Below are 24,876 nucleotides of genomic sequence, written 5' to 3' on the forward strand. Positions count from 1 at the left end.
AGAGAATCTGCATATGCACTTGTATTTATGGGAGAAGTGATTCTCTTTGGAGAGTGCTTATTTTAAATCAATCCATAAAATGCATTTACATGCATTTTTAAAATGATGCTGTAAGTTTCTACAAATAGAATCAACACAGAAAATAACTTTCAGTGGTTATCTGTCCACCAAAAAAAGCATCAAAGAAAATGTGGGAAAAGCTTAAACAGGTACCATTCTACTTAAGGCTAAGTAATTTATAAGGAAACGCAATACAAATTTCCTGTCTTCGTGTTTCCAGGAGCTGCGCAGGATGAAGGGAGGGGCATGATAATGGGGTCCCAGATGCAAGTGACCAGCACTCTCTGAAGCTGAGGCCGTGAGGAGTCTTCCACAGTTTCCTTCCACGTACTAACTGGATGCCTAAGGTAGGTGTCACTCAATCTTGTGGGGCCCTGAATCCTCTCATCCGGAGAGAGGACGTGGATGAGGTTCTAGGTTCCCAAGACTGCTCCGTTCACATGCCCGAGTATAGACCACATTCACAACTTTTCCCAGCAGCTTTTACCTCTCTACTTCTTACTGACTACGGTGGGCTCTTTGGAGCCCTGGGATTTTGTGGAAATGCTTCGGGGAGAAACAAGTGGGGCAGCCAGGTGCTGCTGGGCAGGTGGGACTGTCCCCAGCCAAGTGGCTCTACTTCCAGGTGGTTTATAAATAAGACTCTAAGATTTTCGTCTCGGGGAAAAGACTGTTGCTGATTTTTTAACCACCGGTCCAGAAAATAACATTCGGGCTTGCCACGGCTTGTGTACTTAGTGCACAAGCATTTGCACCAAGTGCATTTAGTGCCTCAGAGTAGTTATAACACCAATGGGAAAAAAATGTTTACATAATACTGTGTACCTATAGGTATGTGTCAGCAAATAAATAAATAAATGGCATTTCAAATTCAATCTTCTGGAAACCTAACAATTTTCTTCCAACGTACATACAATTTCTAGACTCTAAAAGGGTAATTTTGGGGAAAAAAACGATAAAAAAAAAAAAGGGGCACACCTCAAGCCCCTTGAAACTCTGGTTTATCACTATTTTTTAACCGAGAAAGGACACCCTTACCTCACAGTCTTACACCTCAGGAAGATGACTTTACCTTCTACCAAGAAAAGGATCCCTCGTGTTACAAGGAGACATTTTAAAACGACTGCCACAGAAATTGAAGGCAGGGCACAGTTTTGCAACCTTTGGGAGATGTCAATACCCAAACGCTGAACACTCTCAGTTTCTACATTGTGTCATTTAGGGTAAGTCACGTAGCTACACTTAAGAAATCCTAAGAGCTCGTCAGCAATTGGACCAGTATAGCCTCCTTGACCTATGTGCCCCATTAAAATAGACTTTGTATAATTAAGTTTTAACAACAATGTTCTTAAAAAAAATGTTTACTGAATTGAGTTAATAGACTACCCAAGGCAAGGATATGATTTTGCAAGGGTACAAAAAAGAGTTAGAAATTAAAATTCAGAACACTTTGAAACGAAACATTAAATATGCACCACACTGTTCTATGTTAATAGGGGCCACATGACGTGCATTTTGTAGATACTCCCATCTAGTATCCTTGCGCGCAACCAGCAACTTATAAACATATACCCACCTTCAGGAAAACAATCTAATATTAACATATAAGTAAAATGCCAATAAAGCACCCACACCACATATAACATGCAACTAACACACCAGTCATGCTCAACTGAAAAAACGTACGAGAAAATAAAGGAGAGAGAAAATGAAGTTAAGACACAATTCTAAGTGCTTCAGATAGATTCAATCTGAAGTCCCGATTTCTATTTAGTTTGTATTTAAGCTTTTCACCCTCAAGTATGAATGTTAACGCAGAAAAACATCTTCACGCCCCGGGTCAGAAAGCCGCTGAAAGGCTGAAGCGCCTCCAGTGGTATCAGCCAAGTAAGTCTTGTGCCATTTTGATAAACCACTTGGCTTTTCTCGCCTCAGCCTTTCAAATCATCAGCATGGTCAAAAGAGGTCAACTGTTCAGGACTCAAGGAGTCCCTGCAGACAGAAACGTTTCACCTAACCTGTCATCAGACAGGACTGTCTAACTCCGAAGTGACTCTTTTAAAGAGCGGTTTTTGCTTTACTGTCCATCTTTCCAAACTAGTAACATCAACCCGCTGAATCACTCTTCAAAGACTGCGCTGATTTGTGTTTATATTTGTTCACTTGTTCCCGTTCACTACTAACTTCGGGACACGTTTGTGACACGGACAAAAGGATACTATAGAGACTACTCCAACATTTACTTTTCAAGAGACCCCAGTCCTGAACGCTCTCCTTAACTGGGGGCTCACTACACTTGCGCCAACTCGTCGGAGGCGCAGCTGGCTGGCCACTCTGTGCATCGCGGCCGCGGGCATGGCGACAGCTTTCCGTGCTTCGCTTGTACAGAAGGCGGCAGCGGCAGCTCTGACGGCTGATGGGTTCTAGCCACGCTCCACTGCGAAGGGACACCCAAATCTCCCTGCAAATACACGTGCGAGTGAAAGTCCAATGCAATGGTAAGCTAGAGGGGGGTCACTCCTTCCGAGAAACAAAAAGGAAGGAGGGGAAGGAAGGACCAAGTCAAGAAGGGAAAGGGAAGCGCCACGTCTGCCCGCCATCACTCCATCTGGCACCGGGCACGTCTAAGTGGCAGCACCGCGGGTGCCACGGGGATCCGGGGGGTCGCTACTCTAACACGGGCCACGCCAAGGTGGCTCAAAACTCGCACTGGTGACCAAATTTCTTCCCGGGAAGTCCACGCTGACACTCTGCGGCTGCCTTCCTGGAGTTCGTCTAGGAGAGTGACCGACTGGAGAGGTCACTCGCCGGCATCACCCAGAGCGCCCCCACGGCAGGCGGAAGCCACGCCGCCTACTCCTACCGCCGTCGCGCTTTCCTCTTTGATTACACCTCAAAACTACAGGCCCCGTGAAGGCTTCAAAATATCTAGCAATAGTAGCTGTGGATGACACGTCACCTACGAGCCAGAAACCAAATTTCGTATTTATGGGAATCGTCAATATAACCAATGACTTGGTTTCCCAATCAGTTTGAGCACGGGTATACGTTACTTCAAAGAACTGAGCCACTCCAAAAATAGTATTTACCATAAAAGCAATTTCCATAAAGCAAATCTTGCAACCTCTAATTTTCCAGGTGAAACGTGAACTGGGGGAAAATAATACCAGTTGGGTCAAAATATTTTTATTTAAAAAAAAAAAAAAAAAAGACAGTCCGTAAAATGACACACTAGCCTCCATGAGAACAATCGGCCGACTGCTCCTAAGGAGCGCGGTGTCAGCCACTTTGCTTTCCTCGGGGTCGGGGGGCCGAGGAGGGGGTGCTCTCTGCCATTGCCGGCTGTGGCACAGCGAGCCAGGCTCCACCAGGGGCGCCGTAGGGCTCCTCCCCACGGTCCCTGGTCCCAGGACTGGCTCCCCTCTAGCCTTTTTAATCGCAGACATTTATGTGTATCATGTAAGAAAGGGGTGTTCACTCTCCTACTCCCCCAATAGAAACCACAGCTTAAAATACAAATTTCAGCAGAATTCTTTCATTTGAAACTAAGTGTTCTGTGAAATGGATGTTTTCAAGTCATTTAGGTATGGTTTTACTGTCGTATGTCCAACCCCCATCTATACACCTACATTGGTACAGTTTCCTCTCTCCTTTAATATTTATTGGCATCAGAAAAAAAAAAGTTAACATAATTTCTAGCTACTTAGGTAAATGAAAAAACAAGATTCAAAGAATCAAATGAACAAAAACATCAGGCTACAAATAAACACAACATTCAGTTATCATACCTGAATATCCCCAGAGTAGCTGTTGTGCTAGAATACAATTAAATCCGGTCTTAGAAAATGCCAGAATTGTCACAATTTCACATGATGGCTACAGAAATTATTCTATATCTTAAGATAACACTGTCTATGGAATCTTACACAACATATGTAAAAGAAAAGCCATACACACAAGTCCAAATATAGCAGAATATACATTTAAGATTTAAAAACGTATTTCAATGCAAACTAAATCCAAACTACATAAAGGTGGGGAATCTTAGTTTAGAAAGAGAGCAAAGACAAGAGCGGTAGGAACTCAGTATGTATAAATTACATTTCAACCACATAAGTAAAGTCATTTGATAAGTTCCCAATGTGCTTTTGTACAGATGACCATCATGTGACATTCAGATATACTAGGTAAGAATTAAGAAAGGGAAGACGTGTGATTTGTGGAGCAAATCACTCCATAAATTGGGGTGTCTCTACAAAGTAGGTACACGAGTTTTAGAGTATCTCTATGAAGTAAATAGAATTCTGACTCCACGATAAAGTAAGGGAGGCTTTATCATACATTTTCACCGCTTGCCTATGGTAACCATAAATAATTTCAAACTTCAAAGAGCTGCTCCATGGCCATCGAAGCCATGATCAAGCACGACTCCACAGCTCTGTAGATGTGTGCATATTTGGGTACCTTAGGCTACACTTGGCAGCTAACACAGAGAACACGCTCTTACCAACAGAAGTTAAGCTCTCCTAATCTGAATACCCTTCCAATTACATGAGACGCAATACTGACTGTTAGAGATGGAGAAAAAAACAAGACCTCGCGCCACGTCTCACAGTCTAATGGGGAAGGCGGACCTTAGACATGATTATAAACGATTAAGCAGGTACACGGGTATGGGTACGAGTGATACGAGGAGCTCCGTGCTCCATGGGGACACGCAGGCCATGAGACAGACGAACACGAGGGAGCCAGATTGGGGGGGGGCAGAGGAAACCAGGTGTGCACCTAAGGGAGGACAAGGACAGGCTGTCTCCCAAATATGAGAAAGATCAAGGGAGACAATCAAGGAGACTATTAATAATAATCACAGTGCCAGCCAACACTGATAGACCCTTTCCATGTACCAGGAATCTTTAGAACACCCAGAAAATGGAACCACATAATGCTGGGCCTCATCAGAAACGTTAAGAATTTTGGCCTTTGTTCAAAGGAAAAAGGCAGAAGCCTTTGAAAGATTTTCAGATAAGAAGTGGGAAAAACTTCAGAAAGATCATCGTAGCCATACTGTTGCTGTATTAACTAGAGAGGCAAGGACGGACGTGGGGAGACTTTGGTTATGCCGTATTCCAGGTGAAACATAACGGTGGCCAGAAGGAGGGTGAGGTGGGGTTGGGAGGCATCCTAAGACAGGGCCCTTCTGTCCAAAAGGCAGCTGTGAAAGTAGGAACCTAGAACATCCTCACGGCACAAATCCTGCACCAAAATCTTTGGAATACTGCTGATCTATGTATCTGAGGCTGGCACCTGAAATTGCTTCTTCTGAAAAGTTCTGCATATATATACGTGTATACATATGTGTATATTTGTGTGTGTATATGTACACACATATATGTATATGCATATACATACATACGTACAGGACTGTCTCCACAATGAACTGTAAATCATTACAAAGTAGTGTCAACGTGTACCAGGGGAATACACAGCCCCTCCAGACACAACGTCTGCAGTCTGTCCCCTGAACGTCTGAGATGGAACACGGGGCCAGCTCCTCCGTGAGGTCCCCCACCCACCCCGACCTGCCACGCCCTGCTTGCACCGACTCTGCTCTCAGTGTTTGACACATGACCCGTCACACTAACTGGCAGGGTTATTTGCACTGCTGTCCCCACTGGGTTGTGAGCTCCTTCACTTCTACTCTTCTTTCTGTTGCTTCCGTTCAGCATGATGCCTGGTACCCAGGGAGAAATTCAGACAAATGGTTACTGGGAGTCTTTGGTCATGGAACGGAGCAAGGCAGGAGGCCATATATAATAAGCAAGTATGAAAGTATTTTAAATAATAAATAGGATCCTGCTGCTAACCTAACAGGCTTTCCTACCATTTGTCTGCTTTAACTGCTTTTTCCCTCCTGATGTCCTCCAAAATCCATCTATCCACTCTTCTAACTACTCTCTAAATTCTGACAGTCAAGCGTTTACTCGAGCAACGTAACACTCAAACGACTCCAATGAACACGACAATATACGGAGAGCAAGTGAGAGGACAGAAGACGTTCGTTTGAGGATGAAGTACTAAACCACGGGCACGACCCCAGGGATTCCTCTGCCGCTTCATCTTTGCGCTCCTGCCTGCTGCAACACAATCCCCAGCCCCGCATACGGAAGCGTGAACGTGTCCAAGCAGGCTTGTCAAACGGGCACTGCGAGTAAGAAACAAAATAAGGGATCGTCCCTGCTCTCAGGGATTTTCTAGCCCAGCACGGCAAAGTTAGGACCGTGAGAAGGCCAGGGGGACTAAAGGGACCACGTCCTGAGCTCCCCGAGCAGAGGAGGGGCATCTACCCCCACTGAGCAGGGCAGGGCATGCGAGGGGCGGCCTGTTGGAGACACGTGTGGGCTGAAGAGTAGGCGACGAACACAAGCCAGCGGGGCAGGTACAGGACGGGGAGGGTGTTCCAGGCAAAGGGAACGCGGTGTACAAAACCCCAGACACAACAAAACTTTCACTGGGGTAAAAGCAATTACCGAGCGGCCGCTGTGACACGGCTCTACGTGCTACGCGGCGGTGGCAAGTGTCACAGGGCACAGGGCCCTGCGCTTGCCGAGCCTCTCAACCTACAAGTGCTTGTGACGGCAAGAACAGAAGGGGGACACTGCGGGAACCAAGGCAGGACATGGCGAGGTCCCCACCACAGAAAGCCCTGTCGCCCGCACGAACCACACCAGGTCTGCCCGGGAGGAAGCGGCATCCGCTGGGGATCCCGAGCAGGGGAGGGGTGCGTTCGGTGAAGAGCGAGCCCAGGAGCGAGGGGCTCTGTGAAAAGCCGCCTCGGCTACCACGGTGGCAGCACAGGAGGCGGAAGCCCGACGGACAGAACCGGGAAGCAGGGGCAACGGATCTGGGGGAGGAGGACTCGAGTCGTGAAAATGTTGATTTCGAGACACCTGCAGACCTCCGAGTCCAACGCGGCAACGGCGGCCGTTCTGTCGGTACTCACGACGAGCCCGGGACGGTGCTGAACCATGTGCACCGCGGACACATCACGCCGCGGTCACAGTCATGACTCCTGCGAGTGAACAGCACGGCAGAGCTCTTCTCAAACGAGCCCTGCCACGGCACCGCAAACGGAATAAAGTCCAGGTAGTACGTTGTGACTGCCTGCCTTCCCTGACCCACCCCGCGTTTGCCTGCCATTAACCTCGAAATAAAGCGATCTTGCATCGGGTATCGCTGAATCTTGAGGGCCTCAGCTACGCCCTCGTGGAAGGATGTTACTGTATTACCAGGTTACTGATCAGGAAACACGGGCTAACTTGTTCAAAGTCACACAACGGAGGAGGCAGGAGTGAGCCCAGATCTGTGTGACTCCCAAGTCCTGACACATAACCACTAGGCCACACTGTCCCTCCTGGGACTGGGATGCTAACTGGAGATCAGCGGCTCTTACACACACCTGGCAGTGGGGGCCCGGGGCCGCCTCACTCAAGGACAGAGAGGAGCAAAACAGAAGAGCGCAGAGGCGCCTGGGTGGCTCAGCTGGTTAACTGTCTGACTCTTGATCTCGGCTCAGGTCATGATCTTTCAGTTCGTGAGCTCGAGCCCCGCATCTGGCTCTGCGCTGATAGCTCAGAGTCTGCTTGCGCTCGCTCTCTCTCTCTCCCTCTCAAAATAAGTAAACTTGAACAAAAAAAGTCAGCGCTGAGAAGAGCTCCTGAACTAGCCCATATGGGGTGGATAAACTCAGGTACAGAATTCACAAAGAATTCTGGGAAGCAGGCATAAGAACAAGGACACAGAAAGAGAATGGTGTCATAAAAGCCAAGGAGTTCAAAGAGGGTGTGAGCAACAGCATCGAAGCTTCAGGGAGATGAGGGAAAAGTGACAAAAAGTCCACTGGATTTAACAAAAAAAAAGTCATTAATGGGTGACCTCGGCCCGGCAATTTTATCAGAATGCTAGCAGAAGCAAATGTTCATCTGCAGTGATAATGGATGATAAGGAGGTACAGACTTGATAAGCACGCCCCACTCGCTCTAGAAACTGGACCGGGACAGACTGCAAGAAAGGAAATCAAAGTCAGGCTTTGTTCTGTTTTCCCCAAGAAGGAAGAGACTGGAACACATCCACAACTAACAGTAAAGGGGCAGTCGCAGCAAAGAGTGAAAACACAAGCAGTAACTTAACGTTTAGCTCTGGATTCTAGACGTGATACAAGTAAAACTATCAACTGAGACAGATTTTACTTGAGCTATGAAATCAGAGAAGTACCCACGGCAGAGAAAAAACCCTCATGTTTTAATTCTATGCCCAGAACTTTCAAAAACGGGCAACGGATGGTTACTGAGAGTCCAGTTCCTGGTTCACAGCTTTAGATCCTGATGGTAACAGCACTGCACACTCATGGAACTTGACTCCTGGAACTTGGACTCATCTTTAGTCTGCCACCCCCATCCCAATTCCCTTCCCTTGTATTTAAATAAATACGTGTATGATCGGTAGCAACTTGTCCTTTACTCATTATCCTCAAAAACACCATATACTGTAAAAGACAGATCACAAAGAATATGCTTTATACCCTTAACCAACGGGACAAATCCAGAATTTTTCAGGCCAATCTCCAACTTCGAAAAAGTTCAGGCAACAGTTCCCTAATGGAAAAGATGCTGGTGGAAGTTGAAAGGTGACATTAAACTGAGAACCATGGTGATTTTGCCGCCCAAACCCTTCTGTCTTTTCCTAAAAAGAATTCGCAATATAAAGGACACCCATCCTTTGCCAAGACCTCAGGAGCCCCCTTTCCTGACCCTTCCATCTGTCTGCACTCCCCGGAGCTGACAACGCACAGCTGCACACAACTCGGGAGGGCAGGGCGGTATGGGTGACATAAGGCTGGTGGGTGCGAGACCTGAGCTCTGGGCACACGGGAGCTCCTGACCTTGAACCGAACCGCTCTCTCCTTCCTCTGTGCAATCTAACCGACCACAGCTGTGCCCACTACTTACTACACAGGCTATGAGATAGGCGACTGGGGGGGAGGGGGAGGAGGACGGGGGGGGGGGGGCAGGGGAGGGGTCACGTGACAAAGGAACTGGGAAAGCATCAAAAAGTTGTGTAAGAAATTACCATAAACATACACCACCCGACCGTGACAGAAGAGGTTCTGAAATACGATACCTGCCACCTTTCAATTCTTTTAGATGTCAGAGTGTAGCACTGAAACACCTTAAAATATAACAATTACAACAGGCTGAACCATCTGAAATCGTGACTTAGAGATCTAGAGTGGGGAACTCCGGGCAATTTCATATTGGTTCAACTTCATAGAGAACTTTTAAAAACTTTGTATTTTTAAAAATAGGTTTATGTAAAAAAAAAAAAAAAAAAAAAACTTTGTATTTTTAAAAACAGGCTTATATATAAAAAAAAAAACTAAACAATTAATACCTCGGGTTTGGGCAGCTTCCTTTAAAGCAGCTATAAGATGAGGCTTCAGGCTATCCAAAATGAACCTTCCTTCAAGACCTGGGAAAAGGGACCTAAAACGTGAAAGGAACACAGCAGAGATAACCTTCTAACAACTACAACGTATTCATTTATTATGTCGTTTCAAGGCAGTTAAACGTGCTAGCTTGCATAAATCACACTGCCCGCGGTGTGATCACACGGCAATACCTTTTGAGCAAATCTTAGCCAGGCTTCACTAACTTAAAATGTCGGCAGGCACCAAACCCAAGTCCAGAGGGGTCTAAACATCTCAGAATTCATTTTGTTTTCTGAAATGTCACGCACACACTCAGGTACGTTGACTTCATGTACTGTTCCCATTCAGTCGAATTGCCTCAAAACAATTCATCGCTAACTCCCCTTACTTCGTTATTCCTAGCACTTTACGACCATGGCTTTCAGTGGCCCGTGCCTGCCACTCCGGAGAGCAGCAGCAGCTCGGGACACCCTCCGGCGGGCCCAGCCCCCAACGCTTTTGCGCTTCAGCGGGTGCAAAAGGACCCTCCGGCACGTTAACAAATGCTTCCGCCAGAGGGCCCCTGACCGCCGCCTCCCCGCCCCCCACGCGGCCGACAGGTGGATTCCCACTAAAGGGGTCTGGGAGTCGAGGCGGGCAGGGGCGGGGCCGTACCTGGGATAGTCCTCTGAGGTAATGTAAATAACATCTTGATCTGATACAGATGACGAGAAGGGCACAAAGTTCCCGCTCTGCACGGGCAGCAGCTCCAGCCCCAGCAGCTCGCTGTAGGCCTGGTCGGAGAGCACGAACTCCAGGAGGTGGAGCTTCTCCCGGGCCCCGCCCGCGGGCGCGCTCTTCCGCAGCACCTGCCGCACCCACGCGGGCGTCACCTTGCGCACCGGCTTCGCGGGGGAGGCGGCCAGCTGCACGGCGGCCGCCAGGTTGGCCGGGACCTTGACGATGTGCTTCCCTGAGCTCTGGAGGTAGTTGAGCACGGCGGCGGTGCACTCCGCACTCTCGTCCAGCTCTGAGAAGTACGCCTGCTCCAGCCGGACCCACTGGTTGCTCCCGGAGTACAGGACCGCGTTCTGGAACAGCTCGTTGAACAGAGGCTCTAACACGGGCTGCCAGTGCACCTTGACCTTGCCGGCGTCGGGCCAAAGCCTGTAGATGAGGTCCGCCGACAGGGGGAAATCGGCGCTCCTCTCCGTCTCCAGGCGCTTGATGGAATCTAGGATGAGAGTCGCGTAGGCTTTGGGGACGACGTTCACGACCAGAAACTCGTTCCACAAGGCCGCCGGGTCTCTCCACTGGTCCAGCTCCCGCCACTTGATGCTTCGGCGATTGTCGGTCAGGCCAAAGAACCCGCTGATGTGAACGGGGAGGCCCGTTTTGCTCTCCTCACCCGGCGGTAAAGGAAGAAAACAGAAGGCTTTTCCTGAGAGATCAGCTGTGGCTCCTTCTTCGTCACCGTCTCTCGATAAAGACATGGCTATTCCAATGATGGGGACAAACTTCAATTCATCGGCTAAAGAATCAAGCTTCCCGCTGATCCCTCGCCCGCCCACACTGTTACACACCAGCCACGACATTTTCTGGGCGTCCTTCCTATCCTCATCTTCTACAACTATATTTATATGATACGTGACACAGGTGATGCTGTTGCTTGGGACCTTCTTACAATAGTTGCTTATGGCAGTCTCCAGGATCTTTACAGAATTCGGCCGCTCATGTCTCAGGGCCTGATTCTCGCTCGCAGTCACTCTGAACACCAGTTTCTCGGTTCCGTCGGCCTCTCGGACATGTAAGGAGACGTCCTGCACGCTTTTCAGGAAGAGCAGCACCGTGTCTGCGTCTGCCCTGAAAGAGTCGAACAGCTCTAGAACCTTCTGCTTATTGTACAGGTTACTGCTAAGCTGTGAAGGCTGGAGGCGAAGGGGGAAACGGAAAAATGTTCCCGGAAAATTGGCATTTACAAACGTTTCCTTGGTGCTTCCAAAAATGCCAATAAATGGCGCAAACTGGTCTGAAAGTTCACTCATTTCTTTGCTGTCGTCTTTGAGATTCCAACACTGGCCTGATTCGTGGGGACCAAAAAGCGTCTGATGAGGATCTAACATCCCAATCTGGTCACCACTAAAGATACAGGGAACATCTGTAAAGAAAAATTCGACACTCATGAACAACTCTGAAATTTGATAGACAATTATAATTACAATGCAGACTGACTATCAAAGCATTACGTGTGGAAGAGCACAAACCATAAAGAGACTCTAATGCGGGTTTATCTAAAAACAAACTAAATTTAGCTTCAGAAATTAATTTCTCTGAGCATGAAACATAATGGTTTCTCTTTTGATTCCGTAAGTATCAGGCAAGGAAACTTCTAATGATTACTGAGAAAATGTAAGATGTATCTTCAGACACCCGTTAAACAAGATATGCAACGACTACTTGGGTATCTATGCTCAATCTCCGCAGCTGCATGAACCCAATTATGCAAAACGCAACTTCATCCCAGGCTCACAATAAAAATTTCAACCGCAGATTCTCTGAAAAGCGGGGAGAGAAAGCACAGCACAGCGACTGCCCGCCATGCTCCTCAGTGAGCAAAGGCCCCCGAGTGAGTCTGCAGTGAGCCCCAGGTTCGCCTCCACCCCCGGCCGCTCACACTGAGCACATCTCAGAACCACGCAGAACCCAAGTGCGGTGCTGCAGGAGGCGCACTGCGTGCACAGCGTGGCTCATAAAACTGGTACCAGCTGCTTCGCCTGTTTCTCAACCAAAGACGGAATGACACTTAGACACTGGCAAAACGACTAGAATGTCAGATGCTCCGTACCTACAGAAATTCTTCACCACGGTGCCCCTGTAAGGACTCTGTGAGAGTGATTTCGACACGTTTTTCCGCACACGCTGACGTTAGCACCTAACCTTCAGGCAAGACACACCTTCAGTATCAACGGTCACCAACAGCAGGCTGAGCCGTCACAAACACCGACTCCTAAGCTCTCAGGTATTTTAAGTATGAAATGTGACGTCCCCCAACCCAGCCACTAAATCAATCAACAACGTGGTCGGGTGGCACTCTTGTCTGTGCTCCCTTTACACCGTGTCCACACTCCCGTTACTTAAATTATGTCAGGGAGACTCCTGACAGTTATAAAGCATGATGCCGGACCTTTGCAAATCCTGTGATTAGAGAATAACACTCCAGTTAATACTGTCCCACATAAACGTGCTCATTCTCAAACAGGGAACAAATCCACAGCATTTGCTGGCAGTCAGCTAGACTCTCTGACTAAACAATTCATTCCTGTACAACAGTCTCCACACTCATGCAATTCACATCGGTGCCCCCATAAAATTGTAAAACTTCCGTATGTCAGGGACCTACGGGGTACCGTGCAAATGGCTGAACACGTGAATCTTCACATTCGTGTATAATGGTTATATAATGCTGTGATAGATGATTTAGTTTATTATTTACTTACAAGACTATATAATAATATAAATGCAATTTAAAAAACAGGCTTAGTAAAATTGGGCTATATAGTGAGTGTGACCGTATGTCCCCCCACCTGCCAAGGGTAGTCCCAATTCAGGCCAGCTGGCCAGCTGTTTGGGAACAATACCACCCTCTTGTACTCTGACCAATGTCCCAATGTGAACAATGAATTATATGGTCACCCTAGCGATAGCTATAGCCCTGCCCGCTCAATCCTTCCTTCTCTTTCAAGTTCAAAACGCAAACAGAGTTTTGAAACTAAGGTGCCAATTACATTAAAAACAAAAACCTTTTACCACAAACTACAGTAAATACCGAGAGCTTTGACTCTGGAAACATAGTCATCCATTCTTAGAGATGTCTACACCACAAGTTCCAAGTATTTCCTGCTCTAGCTATGAACCAGAACCCTCATATTCTTTCTAGATTCAACACATGATTTCAAAGTAATCTTTAAAATACTTCGAAGCTGGGGGGCGCCTGAGTGACTCAGTCGGTTAAGCGTCCGACTTCGGCTCGGGTCACGATCTTGCGGGTTCTTGGGTTCGAGCTGGTTCGAACCGAGTTCTTGCGGTTCATCAGGCTCTGTGCTGACGGCTCGGAGCCAGGCTGCATCAGATTCTGGGTCTCCCTCTCTCCCCGCCCCTCCCCCACTCACACTCCATCTCTCTCAAAAATAAATATTTAAACAAGTGCTTTAAAAAAATAAATAGAACAAAGTAAAATACTCAGAAGTTTGAGAAGAGCAAAAGTTTTACGAGGAAAATGTAGAGAAGCCAGAATCAAAGATCTTCACTTTGGCCGTCATTCAATACTGCTGGGCATTACACTTTCGTCTTTAGTCGCTTGATATTTAAAAATGTGTAAAAGAAAATCTATGAAAATCAGTTGGTCTGACTCAAAAGAGGTTCAGTGTGAAAATTCTGAGAGTAACAATTTGTGTAGGCATTTCAAGGGCTACATTTCAAACCTCACGTAAAGTGACTTAATAGATACTATCACACCGGTCCCACTGGACCGTGAGGACATTAACTTTTGGCATCACATGGTGACACTTCGGTGTGGCTACCGTGGCAACTTTAGAAAACCCAAGACACGCTGATAGTTCACTGGCATATTTCTCGCCGCTGCCAGAGAATTCGGGAGATGCCTCTGAAACCGCTTTCATCTGGAACCGATGCCTTTAAAACAGTATCATCTCCAAAGTGAACCAAATAAATTACAAAACATAGGTGAAAATACTTGGCACTGGTGTGACAGAAAAGGCGAATACTCTACCTGTTATATGGTAGACAGAATTAAACCCGATTCCGAATCTTCCCACCTTCAGAGGGTCGTCCTTCTTCCTGCTCCTTGCGATCTCCTGAATGCCATGCCAGTCCTCGGGGGTGAAGACTGCATTGTTGTACACGTAGAGAGCCGGCCCTGCGGGGGGAATGCACGTTCAGGCGTTCAGAGAGAAGTAAGCCAGAGCGTTCGGCCCTCTCCCAGGAGCTTCCTCTACGTAAAACCGCTTACTTGATGGCAAAAATGGAAAAAAGTGAAGGGAATGACTGAATTCTGCACCGTAATGCCAACATTCACGGTAAAAACAAAAATATAAGCTAACAGCAAAAATTATTAGCAGAACAAAACATTATGGCTGGTCAAAAACCCAAAAAGGAAAAATTAAGGATGTTATGATACTTAGACATCCGAACCACAGGGCACACAAGGAAATTAATCAGAGTACACTATTACTGTGCAACATTCCTTCCTAAATAGCATGTTTAAATTTTTGTTTTGTAAATGCGATAACCTGTACATGTACGGGAGGCCTTGCTATCTACGACAACCTTGTTAATATATTATTTCGTAAGGAGGAAAATAATCCTTCAGTCATGTTAATAATCACCTTGTTTGTTTTTGTTTCCATCAGCCTTTGGATTTTTCTATTCAAGGCATTACTTGTCTAACTACTGTAATCATTAATGTGATAAATTTTAAAATCAGCACCTCAGAATAATGCTACCCTGTCTCTAAAGTAGTTCCTTTAAAAAGTTCTCAAAATATTTGAATTTATAATCTGGATTTATAATTCAACATATTTTAGGGGCATCACTTTTTGAAACTTCTCTTCAGAATCTCTAACATTGTTTGAGTATGTTCAACTATAGTAATTCATCATATTTAAAAATAATTAACATTTTTCTTTTAAAAAGCTACTGAAGTAAACACACACACAGTAAAGTACAAAGACCTTACATGTGTGGCCTGGATGAACTCTGACAAAGTGAATAAGCCTGTGAAGCCTCCAACTAAATACAGAGAACATTCCAGCACCCCCCAGAAGCCTCTTCACGCGCACCTATAAATTCCAGCTCCGATACGGGGATGTTGGCCATTGTTCGCTTTACAAAAACGGCCTGACGGCTGTGTGCAAACCAGTCCAAGAAGGGAGATGAGAGTTCCCAAGCTTGTCTGAGGAGGAGAAGCCCACAGCGGGTGAAGGGGACTCTGGGGCCAGGGGAGCTGGATGTCAGACCCGGATCCACCACTGCCAACTGAATCACTTCAGGCAAACTAAAGCCACTCAGGCTCAGTTTCCTCGTCAGTAAAATAAGGATGAGAACAGCACCGCACTCGCAGATGAGATCATACAAATGAAGGCCCCGGCCCAACACCTACCACAGAGGAATCACCTACACAGTCAGATATTGTTACTGGTATGTACAAGTATTGGCGACTAACCAAATAACTGTTATAGGGATCTATAAAATAAGTATCGTACCACCCAAGAGCTCACGACAGCTGGTTTAGAATGGCATCCAGTGGGCAATGTCTGGTTCTGCCTCCTCCAAATCTCCATTAAACATACCTCTGGAGACACAGAAACGGGGACCACAAACACTGACCACACAGAACATGAGGACTGGGAGCGAGGCTCTTGCCAGAATCTAGAAAGAACGTGCGTAACCAGCAGGTCTACGGAGGGGAATTAGGAACCCAGCGGGAACACATCAGGTCACAGTGCCAGGAAGGAGGCACAGCGGGCCAGCCTGAAGGAAGACCTGCCTTCCTCCGCGCCAGCAGCCAGAATATCCCTTGCTGCCCAGCTGCTTTTACAAAACATTTGTCAAGTTACCAAATAACAGATGCACGTTCTTACAAATTCAAGCGGAGTGCTTCACGGGAAAAGGAATTTCCTCCTCACATCCTCGATCTTCAGGGTTTACTGACACATCAGAACTGTTCTGATGCTATACATCCACAGGTGACAGACCCCCTGCACGTGGAACCGCCCTTACTCACTGGCTTCTGGAACATTCCTTCCACGAGGGCCAGTCGGTGTCTGAACGGGGTGGTGCACAGAGGAGCCCCCCCACCCCACCCCGCACAGGCAGCAGAGAACTGGGTGAGTCAGCTAGACGCATCGGTCCTCACGGGCCTCCACACCCAGCACGTATCACCCAGTTCTTTTTTCATGGTTTCGATCGAGGTGTTATCTGATCATACGCCTCCGGGACTCAGGAGGAAACTGTATGTATTCCACCTCTGTGTTCATCTTGCATCTCACCGAATCTCTGCCTCCATCATGCAGATCAATTTTAAAATACCCCAATCCGCCCTGATCAAAAGAACATCTCCTGGTTCTGAGAGTGAGATAACAAAACAATAAACCTCTTGAGAGAATTTTCTCTAACAAAAGTTGCAGTTATCTGGGAAGGAAAGGTTAGCAGCAGGCCTGCAATCTACTTAATCCTTTTAAAAGGGAATATGGAGAAAGAAGGGGGGGGCAGGGAGGGAGAGAGAGAGAGAGAGAGAGAGAGAGAGAGAGAGAGAGAGAGAAAACCCAGCCCAATCTCCTTGCAAACACGCTGACGACAGACCTCTGGGCAAACACACTCATGCTGTTTGCTAGCCGAGGAGTCTAGTGGAGGCTTCAGAACTTGAATATAAATAAAGCTGGAATTTACAGATTTATGAGACACAACGTCCTGAAAAACTCACAAGCTAATGAACTATCGGAGAAAAACATGTACGTGTTTTATGACCGTGTAGGTGCTGGCCTTCGTGCATCATTCCGAGGCCACCTCCGCTAACTCTAGGCCCAGGTGTGCCCTAACACAGCACGAACAGACCCAGCAGGAAGAGCGGGGAGTCCGACCCTTCTCCAGCCTTCCTTCGCCGTGTCTCTTAATTAACCACGTCCTTGAAATCCTTACTGGTGGGACACTGGGTGAGATCTCCTCATTCTTATGCACCTGATTTGACAGACTGAGTCTTCTGTCATCTGGTTATATAAAAATATAAGAACAAGAATAAGGTGGACTGAAAAGTTCTCATTTGCAAAACTAAGTATCAATAAAGGGGAACAAAACTAAGATCCAAGATGACACCACCTAAGACAATATTCACATCTGAACATAAAAGACAAGCTCAAATATGCAAGAACATGTAGGGCCCTCAACAAGTATTTGTTAAATAAAGAGATCGGAGATCACTTCTACCTAGTTTTATGTGGCCAAGTTTATTTTAAATTGGCTAATCTGATCATGCTTTCAAGAGCCCATCTACGTATACAGCTGACCCTTGAACAACATGGGTTCGAACTACACAGATTATACATGGATTTTTTTTATAAGTTCTAAACATGTATTTTACTTTTCTTATCATTTTCCTTACATTTTCTTTCCTCTAGTTTACTGTAAGAATACAGTATAGAATATATATAGCATACAAAATATGTGCTAACCGACTGTTTATGTTACAGATAAGATGCTCTGGTCAACACTAGGCTATCAGTGGTTAAGTTTGGGGGGAGTCAGAAGTCATACAGGGATTTTTGACCACACGGGGTCAACAGCCCTAACCCGCATGTCCCCCCAGAGTCAACTGTACTTGATTCGGTTAAATAATTTTTATTTCAAATACTTTTTCAAATGAGGTAAAGTCAAGGCTGGAAGCAAAAATCCTAGATGCTGGGTTGGAGTTTGAAGCAAAATACTTCTAGGATCTCCTCACACTGTCCCCTTCGTGCCTCTAAGGTACACACATAATGACTAATATCAGTGTGACACCAGCCGTAAAACGTTATCACACAGAGGAGCTCTCTTCACCCACAAAATCACTGGGAGGCAGGTCTTGTTCTTATTACCATTTACAGGAGAGCAGACTGAAGCGAAGCGGGGCCAGGCCGTCTGCTCGGTCACGGTGAGTGAGTAGGTGGATCTGGATCGGAGCGGCCGCCAGGCGAACCAGTGCTCAGGGGAGGTGTGCCAGGGGGTGGGCCCGTGCGGGACCAGGACCTGAACCAAAGACCCTCCCTCCGATCCACGCCCGGTATCTTCCAACCACGGCTACAGGAATCAGGAATGCCAGAACCAGGACGCCTGACCCGGCAGCCGTCATCATGAAACCGGACGACGGCAGAGGGGCCGCCTGCCCCCATCACCGAGGCAGGAGCAGCCCGGTGCACACGGGCAGCCGCCAGGCATGGCAGGTCTCCTCGCGCCTCGTCACACGACACACACGTGCAACCTGCCTGTCCCAGGTCTGACCAAAGAACGATATATCAGCTCTAAGAAGTGTTAACTATATAACGTTTATGTAGTTAACAACAGTTTGGATCACCCTCCTAAATCCTAAAACATGTTTTCAAAAATACAGGACCTGCACCTCTTTAAAATATATTCAGGGATGTCAGAATCAATCCTTGTTATTTTCAATAACTTTCTACCATATATAGTCATATACAGTCACATATATCCTCCATCTGACTTGTAAGTTGCACTCAAAGTTATGAACGTTCTCTTGAACACAGCACGTCCCAGAGTAGGACCGAGGTATCTGGGGTCTATTGGTCACGGTTATCTTACTGTCTTACCTTTCGCTGTCCTTATTCCCTTGTCTCCTTCAAGCCCTCTTCCCACCCACATCAATCAATAACTGATTATCGATTCTTACCCTGATATTGTGCCATATCTTTTGACCAAAGAGTCTCCGTTCCATACTGAGTTTCATCGTATAAAAATTTAACTTCTGTGGCCCCTGCATCTTCTGCGTTCTGAATTAATTCCTAATCAAGAAAATACACCAAAAAATAATATTTAATAACACACAATCTATTGCCCATCTTTGAACTTCCTATACTATTTAAAAAGTAATTACATTTCAGTCACAGAAACCAACGACCGCATCATTACCTTTAAATCCAGTGGGGATATGACTGCAAGTAACTGTCCCACGCATATGAGAGCACGGTTGAGAGCTCGTGAGTCCCTCTCCAATGACACACTTAACATGCAACCTTTAACTTGCCATCTCCTGTACCCCAGTACAAATCCTGACACTGTTTACAACGCTGACTTACAATCTATACAAGCCTTCATTCAAAAGAAATGACTCCACGTCTGAAAGGTGCACGGGTGGTTCTGGTTCTGGGACGGGCAGCTTGTTCTCAAGCAGCTACCAAAGACAGACCTTTATTTACCAGTCCCTTACCAAACTCACCTTTTCTGAGAAAAAAATGTATCGGTTTATATGTACCGCTTAGTAGTCTGCATGCTTGAGAAGTTGCAATCTGACCCTGTCTTTCTCCTGCACTAAAGCTAAAAGCTTCTTCACAGTCAGGACTGACTCATTCCTTTCCCATAAAGAAGGCAGCAATGTTATTTGTTTGGCGGATTTGTTTGGTGATCACACCTCTGCAATGTAGAAAGGAAAGAGCAAACTACAAGGCTTACACACCCATCGGTAGTCCCCCCAAAATCCTTTTCCTCAACAGCCCCAATCACTCTGGCGTGCCCACCAAAAACATCTTGGGCTCTGGTCCATCTGAAGGGAGCTCTGCCAGACTCTGAAACAGGAGTCCAACTCTTAAAGCCAACACCAGCATCATGCATCTAAAGTAAGGAAAAGGCAACAAGATGACAACTCCTGGATGAGCTCTGACACAGACTAAACCAAATCAACTGGTTTCATTTTTGATGGATGGGTCTTTAAAACACAGTAATTCCGTCTGTAATATTCACCCTGAAGGAGAGGAGGGAGCAGTCAAGGATGGACAAGAAGTGAAGAGAGCTTATACTGATCCCATGGCAATGCCAACAGCAAAGCCTTTATCACGTAGGGAAGAGATACGGTGCCCACGGGACACGACACCACCATGGCCGAGTGAGGGGACACAGCAGAACTGGAGAGCTAATTCTGAGACCAGGGATGGCGTCAGGGTTCACCCAATGCACACCGAAAGGTGGGGGGATCTTAATCCCACCTGCTGTTCAACCCCAAACACGAACATTTGAACCATGCCCTTAGCTACCTCCTTGTCATCTACAAATTCCTCCTATTTACGCAACTGTCTATTTCTAAAAAGATTTTTAAGACCTATCCCTACCCTATTCAGTCTAAAAGAACCCCTAAAACATAGCAATCTTATTTACATTAGGAAATTATAATATAAAAGACAGAAATAAGAATTATCGGTAGCAAAATACAACGTTCACCTACAAAACGAACAGCAATTTAGAAGCTGGATCTTGTTTCCATTTGGATTATCTGTGAGTGATTTCTGTGTATTTTAGGGAGCAGAGAGAAGGAACACTGGAGATAAAACCTGTTAAGTCCCAGGCCCCAACTAACAGTCTCAAGTTGAACAAAAAATAGGATGGGATGCTTTTTGTCAGGGGATCTCTTCCAAACTAATTCTGAGAAGAGGCAATAAATGTGCCAATTTGCATATGATCTTGGGCAAGTCACTAAACTACGTCCAGACTTGTTCCAGCAAACATCACAGAGGACAGTGACCTGAGTGTAGGTAATTTCTATGATTCCTATTAATTAAATCTCTAAGTGCCGAATTCGACCACAATATCCAAAGAACAGAGATGATATTGAGCCGGCTCGCACACAAATGCACGCAGTAAGGAGAGCGAAGGACCGCGGGCTGCTTGCCAACTTTAAGGTGTACAAAGACCTCGCCCAAACCCCTGCCCTGTGTCCCCTCAGTCCCCAGTCACTTGCTTCTGAACTGACAAGCCCCTACTCCCATTACCACCAACTAAATCTTCACTTAAAGTCGCTTAGCTTTGGGGCACGTGGGTGGCCCAGTGGGTTACATGTCCGACTCTTGGTTTCGGCTCAGGTCATGATCTCACAGTTCGTGAGTTTGAGCCCCACATCGGGCTCTGTGCTGACAGCGCGGGGCCTGCCTGTGGTTCTCTCTCTCCCTCTCTCTCTCTGCCCCTCCCCTGCTCACTCACTCTCTCTCTCTCTAAAAATAAATAAACTTTAAAAAAATTTTAAATGGATTCTATTCACCTCTGTCTACCCCCTGGCAATCCACACTTTCCCCATACTGTCCTAGCATCTTGAAATAAAATAGTTTCCAAGCTCACTTTCTGTGAACCACTGAAGGTTCTGTGAACCTTCTGTGAACCTATGCTGAAAGATGACCTTAATTTGCTCCAACATACCGTCATTAAAATCACTAACGATGGGAGCAATCTGCAACCAGCACCTTTCCAAGAACAACTACTTAAGTTCAATTAAATACACCTAATCCTTACTTTCTAGAAACTTACCATCCAAACTAAAACATATAATGAAGACCAGGATATGAAAGGCAATAAACATTAAAATAAATTAGGGGGGAGAAAAATGCAAATAGTTGATCTACTTTTACAGTTAATTGAGGAGGTTTCTTAGGAAGCTTAAACACCAAATAATTTTTGCAGGTTCTTCTATTAGTGCTTTTACGGTTGTTTGGTTTTTTGGTTTTTGGTTTTCAGTGAGTGTATTCAAACTAAAAGAATACACTGTAAATAGAAATAAACAACTAAAACCATTTTGTAGCAACGTGGATGGAACTGGAGAGTGTGATGCTAAGTGAAATAAGTCCTACAGAGAAAGACAGATACCATATATTCTCACTCTTATGTGGATCCTGAGAAACTTAACAGAAGACCATGGGGGAGGGGAAGGAAAAAAGAAAAAAAAAGGTTAGAGAGGGAGGGAGCCAAAACATAAGAGACTGTTAAAAACCGAGAACAAACTGAGGGTTGATGGGGGGTGGGAGGGAGGCGAGGGTGGGTGATGGGCATTGAAGAGGGCATCTTTTGGGATGAGCACTGGGTGTTATACGGAAACCAATCTGACAATCAATTTCATATTTAAAAAAAGAAGAAGAAGTAAACCTCTTTCTAAACCCAGGGGTCAAATGTGCTCATGGCCCCTGAATGTGGGTTGGCATTATTTTGTCCATTCGGTCAACCGGTTGGTTTGCAGCGGCCCCACACGATGTTCCACAAAAGTTGTAAAATTACATTATGTATTTACATAAGATTATTGAAAAAAGCGTTCCTAGAGCCACACTGTGCTTGACTACAGCACCCAGCAACTGAGCGGGCTCCTTTGCCTCTGAACCCTCGCGTCCTTATGACGGCCGCACTCACAGCCCGGCCGAGCCAGCAGGCGTGGAGGGAAGGAAATGCAGCTGTTCAAATCTAGACAACGTGTTTCAAAAGTCAAACGCCACCGGGACTCCCAACTCTTTTTTTTTGCCAAAGTAAATTCACACACGTATACAACACACGCCCTTACCTTAAGGATCTGTCCTCCTTCCGGATATCTTCTTAAAATGTCCTTGAGAAAATCAACAAGCGGTGGGGTTGTTTGACCAAACCGACCTAAAGCACAGAACACACTTAAAAACTGATTTTAGAAGAAAAATCCCCCGGCTGTTGCCCACGTGCTGTTTGGTTCCAAGACCTAAGGAAACTTGGACAAGTTATGACTTCACATGAGCTGTCGCAGCTCTCGGCTCTGAACATCTACCTGGCCAGACACAGTAGGAGCAGAGCGGACTCATTTATCAAATCTCCACCTTTTTAATCAAAGTACAAAATTCGGTTTTTAAAAAAGGCTCACAAACAGACCATATATCACAAAAGATTATTCATTCAAAGACGGAGAGCATGGGGCGGGCTGTCGCCAGGCTCCAAAGCAAGCGAAGTCAATGGCAGTCTTTTGTGGGTGCTCTTGCCGCTAAGAAATAAGCCAGAGATAGTGGCGGCTACTAGGCCATGGTTGATATTCTCAAACCCAACTGACGTTCTGATTACGCTGAAATCGGCCCAGTCACTGTCCCAATAGCTGTCCAGTTCAAACACCCTTAAGCATTTCCTCACCGAGAGATGCTTAGAATTGACTGACCCGGTGACCTTCGGAGAGCTGACAGGGAAGTATAGAGAGGACGGGGAAAGGGAAGTAACTTCTCAGACGCACAGAAAAACACACAAACAAAACTGGGCGTAAAATAGCGAAATCATCACTACAAATTTATCTGCATCGTCGGGGTGCAGCACCCAGCGGGCCCAAGCCCCGGCAGGACTCTGCTTCGCAGGGTACTATACCCCGCACGTTCTCATAGAAAATTCGCTAGCTCCGCCCACCCTGGTTTTCCAGCCTGATACAGCCTCATCACATCCCGTGGAATATACCTTCATTGCACGTTTAAAACATAACCGTTATGCAACTAAAAATGGCACAGGCTCCTGGTAAAATCAGTTCAATACCTCCCCCTTTTAAGCCTTTTGATTGAAGGTTTACAAAAAGATGACAGTTTCTGAAAGTCAGATCTCCAATCTTGATCCGGTCAGATAACTGAAAGAAAAGAAAAGAAAACAGTGTGTATGAAGAGCAACGCTGTTCACTCAAAACTACTTCCATCGTTTTACTCACTTAAGAAATAATGCTTGCTGACCTTTCTTATTAGGAAATCAGTTACTGTGGAGAAGTGAACATTTCAAAGAACAGAAATTTAGTCAAAGTTTCCTTAAAACCTGAAAGGACTTTTCCTTAATTACAAAACAGATAAAGATACATATCTGCTTTGAAACAACGTAAACTTTTAATGATAAATCGGGATCGTCAACATAAACAAAATCTTCCTTTTTACAGTTCCAAAACGTACCGCTCAGAAGCCAAGGCCAGATCAACCTTCTCCCCAGCATTCCTCAAGTGCTAAGATGGGGTGACCTCTCACAGGTCAACAGCCTGCAAAAAGTCACCCAAAAGCTCACCTGCAAGAATCTTCGTAACTTAACACTCCCCAACAGGGTGCGAATGACCTCATTCACCGTATTAAAAAGTCAGTGTTTCCAACTGTCTACCATCATCCCACACAGAGATCCTCCAAGGTTCCTAAAGCTCAACCCATCAAAAGTGACCTCACCAGGTTTCCTTCCAAACCCTCCTCTGCTATCTTTTATTGTATATCTCTATTAATAGGGGCACCTTCTACCTCTGCACCTCGGAGGGAACACGGGAGAAGCTCGCTCTCTCTCTCTCTCTCTTTTGCTCTCTCTCACTCTCTCTGCAAACCACATAGCCAATTAACCTTCCAGGTGCTACCAGGTCCATCCCCAATTTCCCTCAGACCTAACTTGCTCTTCTCCGTTTCCAACTGCTCATGCTCAGACTCTCAGTATTTCTTGGATTTTTATGACAATCTCTCATCTGGCCTCCTTACTTTCTGTGTATCATCATTCTAGTCCCCATTTCTAAAACACAAATACATATCATTTACATGTATTACATATTATATAGTATATATACAGTAGTATATACTATTATAGTATAGTATATATAGTATTATATACATATAATATATACAATATATATAATAGTATATGTATGGTATTATATATAATTATATATAATTTATATTATATATAGTATCATATATATATATATACACACACACACACACACACACACTCCCACTGAATCTTAAAGCAAGCCTGTAAAAACTAAAAACTCCCTGCACAGGAAATATGAATAAGAATAATCCTAGCAGTAC

General features: G+C 45.8%; 1 protein-coding gene across 5 annotated transcripts in view; it reads right to left on the reverse strand.

Moving 5' to 3' along the window:
- SACS (sacsin molecular chaperone) overlaps nt 1-24,876 on the reverse strand; it is an 85,439-nt gene that overhangs the window by 13,080 nt on the left and 47,483 nt on the right. For 3 of the 5 annotated variants that reach the window (XM_027064538.2, XM_027064539.2, XM_027064540.2), the window contains 7 exons: nt 23,591-23,678; nt 22,617-22,702; nt 18,981-19,092; nt 14,313-14,459; nt 10,199-11,681; nt 9,508-9,599; nt 3,849-3,875 (listed from right to left, as the gene is read on the reverse strand). In XM_027064538.2, the coding sequence (XP_026920339.2) occupies nt 3,849-3,875; nt 9,508-9,599; nt 10,199-11,681; nt 14,313-14,459; nt 18,981-19,092; nt 22,617-22,702; nt 23,591-23,678 (2,035 nt within the window). The remainder of the gene's footprint in view (nt 1-3,848; nt 3,876-9,507; nt 9,600-10,198; nt 11,682-14,312; nt 14,460-18,980; nt 19,093-22,616; nt 22,703-23,590; nt 23,679-24,876) is intronic. The other 2 variants (XM_027064541.2, XM_027064542.2) reach the window with 2 other exon arrangements.

This window comes from Acinonyx jubatus, chromosome A1 (genome assembly GCF_027475565.1).
Source record: "Acinonyx jubatus isolate Ajub_Pintada_27869175 chromosome A1, VMU_Ajub_asm_v1.0, whole genome shotgun sequence".
Taxonomy (NCBI): Eukaryota; Metazoa; Chordata; class Mammalia; order Carnivora; family Felidae; genus Acinonyx; species Acinonyx jubatus.